Consider the following 9,873-nt stretch of genomic DNA (forward strand, 5'->3'; position numbering starts at 1 on the left):
AAGTGCACCACATGTGTGCAATGCTGGCAGAGGCCAGATTAGTTGTCAAGTGGGTGCTGACAACCAATCCCGTGCTCTTCCTGAGCCATCTCTCTAGCCCCTAAAGTACTGTAAAGGTGAGAAGATCTGAAATGGAAATATAGATTCTCTTTCTAATAACAGTAAGTTGAGGAATTCTGCAATCATTCAATAGTTGTTTTTCTTAGACATGACAAATTCCAAGGCTACCTTCATTTCTGACATATATGCCCTTAGCATGACCAAGAGAGAACTGACTCCACAAAGTTGTCCTCTAACCTCTATTATATGCACTGGGGCACATGCATGTTCACCCCCAATGGCATACACAACAGTAAATGATTTGGAAAAACTCAGTTACAAATAATGTCATTAGCAAAGAAATTTGATGTGGTTTATTAACTATTGAATCTGGGGAGATATCTCAGTAGGTGAAGTTCTTTCAGACCCCTAGCACCATGTAAAAAGCAGTGCCTGGTCTCTAACTCGCATGCTGGGGGAAGTGTGTAGGGGTACAAAGACAGACTGGCCCTGTAGCTCAGTGGCCAGCCAGCCAGCCTAGCCAAATTGATGAGCCTCCAGTTCAGTGAGATACCCTGTCTCAAAAAATAAAAGTAAGAGCCAGGCATGATGGTGCATGCCTTTAATCTCAGCACTCAGGAGGCAAGCTTGGTCTACAAAGCCAGTTCCAGGCCAGCTGGGGCTACAGGGAGACCTTGTTTCAGAAAACCAAACCAAACAAAATAAACAAATAAAAAATAAGTAAATAAATAAATAAGGGTAGATAGTGATTGAGAAAAGACCCAACATCAACCTCTGGCCAGCACACATGCACTAACAAGTATATGCATACACTACACACAACACAACATACTATGCACACACAATAAAAATACTGAATTATTGAAAACTGAATAATTTCAAATGAAATTGTTCCTTAGCCATATTTTAAATATGTCACTTTGAATTAATATGTTAATTTTTTTCTGTCTTTTTGAGACAGGGTCTCCCTGTATCTCCAGCTGGCCTGGAACTCAATCTGTAGACCAGGCTGGCCTTGAACTCACAAAGATCCACCTGCCTCTGCCCTCCAAGTGCTGGGATTAAAGGTGTGTGCCACCACACCCAGTTTAATGTTAATTTTTTAACTGAATAAATTTCAGTTCAATATAGCTTTCATTATGCTTGGGAACCAAATTGAAACTAAACTTAAGCTAATAAGAAGCTTAATTCGGAAAGCTTAATTCTCATTCCTGGAAGCTGTAATGTGCTGCTTTACCTTGCAAAGGGGACTTTGCAAGAGTTATTACATACTAAAGATCTGTAAATGGGGAAGCAGGCTTGGATCATTTCAGTGATCTGAAAGTAAAGGTCTTTAAATCAAGAAGACAGGAGGATCAGATTTGGAGATGCTGAGATGCTGGCTTTGAAGACTGATAGAGGAGGACCATGAGCCAAGCCGTGAGGCAGAACGAGAAGACATGAAAGGCAATAAATGAGTAAATATCTGTGGTTATTTGTAGCAATGGGAAGCTAACGCTATAAAACTGTTGAAGTTAACCCTGACAAAACCATGGTTAGATATGTGCAAAATTAACTCCGTGGGGCAGTACCCTGTTCTGCCAGTGCTGGCTGGAGGGCGCTCAAGAGCCTGGAGCAGCGCGCCTGGGGCTAGAGGAGCAGGAAGAAGACAGGATAAAGTGGGAGCGGCAGCCTGTGTGGGCCAGCGATGCTGCCAGTGTTCTGCGCTGTGCGCGGTGTGGGTCTCAGGTCGGTGGAGACTGCAGTTGGCGGTGAGCTTGATCCCCGGGAAAGGGAGGACGCCTAATTTCGGATCCCAGAGAGAGGTGGCATTGAGGATGCATGTTTCTTTACGCTTCCAGCTATGAATAAAAATGATGTTCGCTATGCTTGGCTAGTAGGTAGTAGACAGCTGCCACCTGCAGTTTTTGCTCCTTTTTACCCTTCGAAACCCTGGCGTTGGAGTTGCTCTAGTGAATGCAGCTAAAGGGTAAACAAGGCACCAGGGTGCGCATGTGAAGAGCATTTATAATGGGAATAAATGGTGCTTGTTTGAGCCGAAAAGGAGGCAAGATGACCATTCGCTGCTCAGCAGTTAGACAAATCCAGCCTTGCAAATTACTCTTGTAAACCCACCAGAGGGCAGAGTTCGTCGTTCCATAAAACAGCCTCCCAACCCCCACTTCCCGAGTTACAATGTAACTAGGAACATATTTCCCGACCTCCACTTGATTTTACAGGTGCAGAAGCGGATGATAGGGAAGTGAAGGTGGTTATTGAAGGGTTGGGTCTAGAGGTCAGTGCTGGGCGTCAGTATCTTTCCCGCACCTCCTCCCACCCTTCTGGTTTTTTTAATTTTTTGTTTGTTTGTTTGTTTGTTTTGCTTCCCCCGCCTCTCCGCCCTTTATATACTGCCTCTTCCCTACCGTCAATTTTCATTGGAGGACCCAGATGCAGGGGCCCCGCATTCTAGTGCGCCCGTCCGTCCGTCCGTGTATGTGCATGCGTGCGTGCGTGCGTGTCCGCCTTTCCTAACATCTTTTGTTACTGTAGATGGACTTTTCTGTGCAGATTGTTGTTTTCCTTTACCTTACGGAGCAACTGTTACTAAGCGACCAATCTGCCAGGCCTCCTGCTGGAGATACAGCCTCTGCAGCGTTCACCATTTTGGGGGGGATGCGCAGAGGAGAGACATGCAGTGAACAGTCATTATTCACAGTGAGATTGCAACGGAAAGAGCCAGTGATCCCGAGTTGGAAACTATGCTAGAGAAAGGTGGTGTTATTCATCTCAAAAGTTATGCAAATATTACATAATTGTATTCTCACTGAAACAAACCAAAAAAGCACAGACACAATCTCTGAAATATCTCCCTATTCCACTCTTCTTCTCAAATACAGTTTGGTAAAAACCCTTTTAAACATTTTTCTATGGCTATAGATAAAGTTCCTGTGTGTGTGTGTGTGTGTGTGTGTGTGTGTGTGTGTGTGTGTGCAGTATAGTTTTGTCTCTCATAGGTACTCAGCCTTTTAAGGCTGCATATATTCTACAGATGTACTACATTTTATTAACCAATCACTCATTGAACATTTTAGTTTCAGGTATTATAAAGTCCTCCAATAATTATCATTGTTCCTGTGTACTTTGTGTATTTAAACAAGTATTTTACTAGAATAGATACCTAGAAGCAAAACTGTTAAAGGGAAGTGACAATTGACATTAACTGGGTATGAAAGGCAACTGGTATGAAAGGTTCCATGTAGAAATGAAGGAGGAGATATTTCCTTCAGAAAGGGCAGTATGATGTAATTCATGAAGGAAAACAGGAATAATTATTGATTATACTGCATATACATTAATTTCATTTAAACCTGACAGCATGTATTGATTTTCTCAGTGCTGACACAATACTTGACAAAAGTGACTTTGGGAAGGGTTTATTTTGGCTCATGGCTTAAGAAGGCATACAGGCCATCACGGCAGGGAATGTATGGGGTAGGAGCGTGAGGCAGCTGGTCACATTTGCACCCAGTCAAAAAGCAGAGCTGAGTGCTGGCCCTCAGCTGCATTCTCTTTTTTATTCAGAGAGTCTTCTTGCCTACCTTAAACCTTACTGGAAACACCCCATTTCCACAGTGATTCTAAACCCAGTCAAATTAACAATAAAGATTAACATCACATAACAGCCCCTGGGTGAAGGGAATTACATTAGTGAGTTAGGGGTGTATCCTATAATGTGCACTGAAGGGAGTATAAATATCCAGTTGAAGTTGGGTTTACCAGTGTAAAAACCAAAAACATAAATTATCCCAAGATTTAACTCAGAAGGTAAGAGATCCCCACATTATTTCTTCAAGAGAACCCCACATCATCTCTTAATAAATTTCAACTAGCCATTTTAATTCAGTGTAGGAATTAATGAATGTGTGTTTGGTTGAACACCAGATCAAGTGGTCATCTTACAAGTAGAGGATATGGTGTACAAACATCTACAGCTTTCCTGGACTGCAAACGCATACTGCTGAGAGGCTTGGGGAGAGACTCAAGGGAACACGGCTGCTTCAGGCTTTTGATCACTGAATAGAAAAGCAAGAAATACACTCTTCGTTATTTCCTCCACCCCTACCTTACAACTGAGTATAGCTGAATTATGGAAAGTTAAACTGATCCAGTTTCACAGGTTGTACTTGCTGTAATTGTTTTCCAGTGTTGACAAATATTACTAGGATCAAACTTAATTTATGAAATGACATAATTTTCCAGTTCCTAATCACCAGAAATAGAAAAATTGTGAATTCAGCCTGCTGATTTTAATTGAAATGGGTTGATTCCAGATTTTGAAAAATCTAATCTTGGGGATGGAGAGATGGTTAAGAGTGCATACTATTCTTGCAGAGGACCCGAGTTTAGTTCTCAGCATACACTTGAGGCAGCTCACAAATGCTTTTAACTCCAGCTCCGGGGAGGGGTTGGGGGGCTCTTGACACCCTCTTCTGGTCTCCTTGGGCACTACACTCACAGACCTACAGATACATAATTTTTAAAAATAAAAATAAATGGGCAAGCATGGTGGCACACGTCTTTAATCCCAGCACTCGGGAGGCAGAAGCAGGCATCTTTCTGTGAGTTCGAGGCCAGCCTGGTCTACACAGTGAGTTCCAGGCCAGCTGGGGCCACTGGAGAAACCCTGTCTCAAAAAAAAGACCAAAAAATTAAAATAAAATAAAAATAAATTTAAAAAAAAATCTATTCTTAGGAGCTGGCATAGCACTTGAGAGGCAGAGGCAGGGAGAGTTCTATAAGATGGAGGCCACCCACCCTAGTCAGGGTCTAGGTCAGCTGGGGCTACAGGGCAAGGAGACCCAGCCTCAAAAAAAAAAAAAAAAAAATCTAATCTTAGGGCTGTCAAGATGGCTCTGTGGGTAAACTCAGTGCAAGCCTGGCAACCCAAGTTTTCTTCCTAGATCTCAGGTAAAAGGAAGAACTGACTTCTTCAACCAAGTTGTCCTCTGACATGTGCACTCTGACATGTGCACTGTGACATGTGTGCCCCCAACAGACATCATGTGCACAAAACACAATTTTTTTTAAGATTTATTTTTATGTGTGTTTTGCCTACACGTATGTGCACCATATATGTGCCTGGTGCTGTCTGAGGCCAGAAGAGGGTGCTGGATTCCTGGAACCAGAGTAACAGACAGGTGTGGGTCACCATGTGGGTGCTGAGAACTTAAACTTGGGTCCTCTGCAAGAGTAGTAAGTGCTCTTAACGGTGCCGAGCCATTTTCCCAGCCCCAAAACTTTAAAAGAAAGATATAATCTTGAAGATAAAAGTAAACGCATTTTTCAAAAATTGAAATAAGTGGAAAAATGCATATTTTTATTTTTTAAATTTGTTCTATTAACACAAACGAATTTGCCATTTTGACTATGAGTGTATAGTTGAGTGGTATTACATTCTCAATGTTATGTTGCCACTACTTTCTATTTCCAATTTTTTTTCATCATCCTAAACTCTGTACCCATTAAACAGCAAATCCCCAACTCTTCATAGTCTCTAATCTGTTTCTGAATTTGCCTAGTCTAGATATTTCATATAAATGAAGTCAAGCATTATCTGTCCATTTGTGTATGGATTTAACTTACCATCATTTATTCACCTTACCCATGTGTTAATGAACACATTCTGCCTACTGTGCAAAATGCCTTACATTTTTACTGGATATCTTTGCCAATTAATTCACAATATCATTGTCAGTAGGGTTCTTTCTAATTGGATTCCAGGAATGTTTTTCTGGCTCTTTTCATGCGTGGTACCAGGAAGTTCTGGAACTAATGCTGGGATGATGCCTTATTGCAGTGATCTTTGAGTAAATGTTGAAGTTTTCTCTCTTTGTAATCAAATCTCATCAAGAAATACTTCATTTCCCACCCACCCCACTAAATCTAGTTTTTATCGGTTCTCTTAAGCTGTAACAATTATCACTCAAGTGTCATCCAGTAAGTTTCTATTTCTAGCATTCTGTTTCCACTTACCTATTGGAATTCTGATATCAAGATCATCTCTTCTTCCAGGACTCTACCCTTCCAGTACAGTACCCTTCTATTATGAACTAAGGATTTTTTATGAATTATTATTATTCAGTATCACACTATCCAATTATTTAAAAAGAGATGGAAAACAGTGCCACTAAGTACTAATATGGGTGTGTGTGGGTTGCTGTTTTTTTTTTTTTTTTTTTTTTTTTAATGCACTCTATTCTGGTTTGATTCACCGTTTCTGTGACAAAACACTCTGGGGAGGAAATGGTTTATTTGCCTTATATCTCCCGGGTTACAGTTCATCAGGGACTCAAGACAGAAACTCGGCAGGAGCCTGGAGGCAGGAGCTGGAACACAGGCCAAGGAGGAATGCTGCTTACTAGCTTGCTCTCCTGGTCCCTGCTCAGCCTGCTTTCTTACACAACACAGGCCCACCGGCCCAGGGGTGGCACCACCCACAGTGGACTGGGCCCTCCCACATCAAGAAGAGGCCCCACAGACATGGCCATAGGCCAGTCCTATGGAGGCAATTCCCCAGTTGAGGCTCCCTCAACCCAAGTGTGTCAAGTTGACACTAGAACTACCCAGTACATACTCTACTCACACTTTTTTTCTTCTTTGTTGTGCTGGGATTGAACCTGAGACCTTAGCAAGCAGTTCCACTACTGAGTTAACTCCCCAGAGGCATAGCACTTCTGAAACCAAATGTATGGTTTTCTATACCAAGCTAAATCTCTGTGGGTACCAAATGATTATTTATTTTATTTTATTTTAATTTATATATATATATATGGAGAGAGAGAGAGAGAGAGAGAGAGAGAGAGAGAGAGAGAGTGAGCCTCACTCTGGAGGCCTGACTGGCCGAGAACTTTATATGTAGATCAGGCTGGCCTTGAACTCAACAAAGAACCACCTGCCTCTGCCTCCCAAGTGCTGCGATTAAAGGCATATGTCTCCACATGAATGTCCTACAATTCTGAACCAACTACCCAGAGTTACTGAAGATTCCACAAGTTAAGGGCTTTCCCACAAGACTGTTCTTACTTAAGACACCAATTCCAAGTCAAGGCCTCCTTTATTTCTGACCAACTGACTATAAACAAGATGCCCATGACCTCCCACCTCAGTAGTTTGGTAACACAACTCAGGTAAGCACCTTTGTCAGTTTATTTAAAATAATTTAATAAGGAATACAGGTGGGAAGGTGGGTATGGTGGTGCACGCCTTTAATCCCAGCACTGGAGAGACAGAGGCCAGCCTGGTCAACATAGTGAATTCCAGGCCAGCCAGGGCTCCAGAGTGAGACCCTGCCTCAAAAAACACACGAAAGAATGCAGGTGGATAATCTGGTCAAGAGGCACATGGTATGAAATCTAGAAGTACTGAGTGCAGGTGCTTCCATCCTTGTGGATCTGTTAACTCACCAGATCTCCAGACTTCATAGTTGAGGGATTTTAATGGAGACCTAATAATGTAAGCACCATTGATTATTAACTAAATCTCCCCAACTCTTTCCTCTGCATGGAGGATGGTGGTTGACAAGTTCCAAGCTCTTTTCATGGCTTGGTCTTTCTGGTGACCAGCCCTATCCTAAAGCTATCTAAGTCATCTCATTAGAACAAAGGAATCATCTACCATCCCCAGAAACTATCCAGTACTTAGAAATCAGGTACCAGGAACAGAATGTGCAAGTATAGTTTATAAATTAAAAAAGTGAACCATAATTAGACAAATGGAACCAGTCATCTAACTATATTTTATTTTTTTATTTTGTGTATTGAGTGTATTGCCTACATAGGTGTAAGTGAACCCATGTCGTGCCTGCATATATGTAAGTGAACACATGTCGTGCAATGCCCATGGATGTCAGAAGAGGAGTTCCAGACTCTGGAACTGGAGTTTTGGACACAGTTGTTAGCCACCATCTGGGTGCTGGAAACCAGACCCAGGTTGTCTACAAAAGTAGCTAACTGCTGAGCCATCTCTCTAGCCCTAACTATAACTTATTTATAGCTGTTGTTAGCAATGGCACTTTAAAGTTGCCTAAATTGTTTTGTTTTGGGTTTTTTTTTTCAGGTTTGAAGTCAATATGGGGAAGCTGCCAAAACTGTTGTACTATTTTTCCCAAGGATGTCACTTATAGGGAACTCAAAAACCTGTTGAATTCCAAAAAAGTTATGTTAATTGATGTTAGAGATTCATGGGAAATTCTTGAATATGGAAAAATCTCTGGCTCTATCAATATACCATGTAAGTGACATGTATCTTAAACTGACTCTTTATATAGTCAATAACTTATTGTAACAAAATTTAATCAAATGCCTTAACATTTTCTCCCAGTGGATGAGCTAGGCGAAGCTCTACAGATGAACCCAAGAGACTTCAAAGAGAAGTACCATGAAGTAAAGCCATCCAAATCTGACAGCCTAGTGTTTTCTTGTTTAGCTGGAGTGAGAAGCAAGAAGGCTATGGACACAGCAGTATCACTGGGCTTTAACAGGTGGGTAGATGAAAGAAACGCTAGACTGGACAATGTTTACTACAGTATGAAATGACATCCAGGTGCTGGGTATAGTTCAGTGTTAAGAGTAATTTGCTTAGTATGTGTGAAGCCCTGGGTTTAATCCCCAGCATGGCAAAAGTAAAAATAAACAACTCTCTTTTTTAAAAAATATTTATTATTTTTATTTTATGTGTATGAGTGTATTGCCTGTATGTATGTGAGTACACCCATGTCATGCAATGCCTCAGAGGTCAGAAGAGGACTTCGGATTCCCCTGGAACTGGAGTTAAGGACGGTTTGTAGCAGCCATGTGGGTGCTGGGAATCAAACCAGGGTCCTCTACAAGAGCAGTCAATGCTCATAACCACTGAGCCATCTCTCCAGCCCCATAAACAACTCTCTTTTAATCTCAGCATTTCTTGGGGCTGGTGATATACTTCAGTAGTAGACATGTGGTTGGCATGCACAAGGCCCAGGGTTCAATCCCTAGTACCACTTACTGAAGGCAGTATACAGAGATCAAGAGCCTGTATCTTTCCATCCTATTCAAGAGCAACAATTTTCTAAAGAGGCATAGAATCTAAATGGTATGATGAGTAGCTATTGTAAGTTTATCTCAGTTCCTGTCAATCTTTTGTTATTTAAAAAAAAGGGGAAACATAACACTATTTTATGTATGTTTTCAGTGTTCAACACTATGCTGGAGGATGGAAGGAATGGATAAAATATGAATTTTCTGAGAAGAAATAAGGAACTTGAGTTCTGGAATACATGAAATTTCCTTGTGTGTATAAAACCAAGGATAATGGATTAAGCAAAAGAAAAATCTAATCCTGGCACCAACTATTAATGGGAAAGGGATTCTGTATATCTGCTTGATTACTCTTTCTCATCTGTAAGCTGAAAATACTGCTCCCCTGAACATTTTCAAAATTATTAACGATTGAGATGATATGATTTGTAATAGAAATATAAAAGTGGATTCTAAGAGTTTTTGTTCAGCGTATCTTCTATTCATCAAAGAAGCTATGAACTAGAACAGTGTATTATCAAGCACTCCTGATCTTAAAAAGTAATTGAGAATCTGGTATTGGGTCCATGCCTGTAGTCCCAGTACTCAGGAGACTGACGCAGGCAGACTGCTGTGAGTCAGGCTGGACTACTGAATGAGACCTTGGCTTTAAAAAAAAATCTGGGATCCAGAGAAGTAAAATTTTGACATGAAAATATATTAATTTATTATATAAAATATATTAATATAGTAATAGCATCTAAAGATTCATGGCAAA

General features: G+C 41.0%; 1 protein-coding gene across 1 annotated transcript; it reads left to right on the plus strand.

The window, feature by feature from the left end:
* The first annotated feature begins 1,693 nt into the window (after positions 1-1,693).
* Tstd3 (thiosulfate sulfurtransferase like domain containing 3) lies at positions 1,694-9,569 on the plus strand. The gene is made up of 4 exons (XM_008839628.1): positions 1,694-1,811; positions 8,158-8,331; positions 8,422-8,581; positions 9,271-9,569. The coding sequence occupies exons 1-4, from the start codon at positions 1,748-1,750 to the stop codon at positions 9,332-9,334; spliced, it is 462 nt and encodes a 153-aa protein (XP_008837850.1). The 5' UTR covers positions 1,694-1,747; the 3' UTR covers positions 9,335-9,569.
* Positions 9,570-9,873: the final 304 nt, after the last annotated feature.

This window comes from Nannospalax galili, unplaced genomic scaffold (assembly GCF_000622305.1).
Source record: "Nannospalax galili isolate Female #2095 unplaced genomic scaffold, S.galili_v1.0 scaffold78, whole genome shotgun sequence".
NCBI classification, from domain to species: Eukaryota; Metazoa; Chordata; class Mammalia; order Rodentia; family Spalacidae; genus Nannospalax; species Nannospalax galili.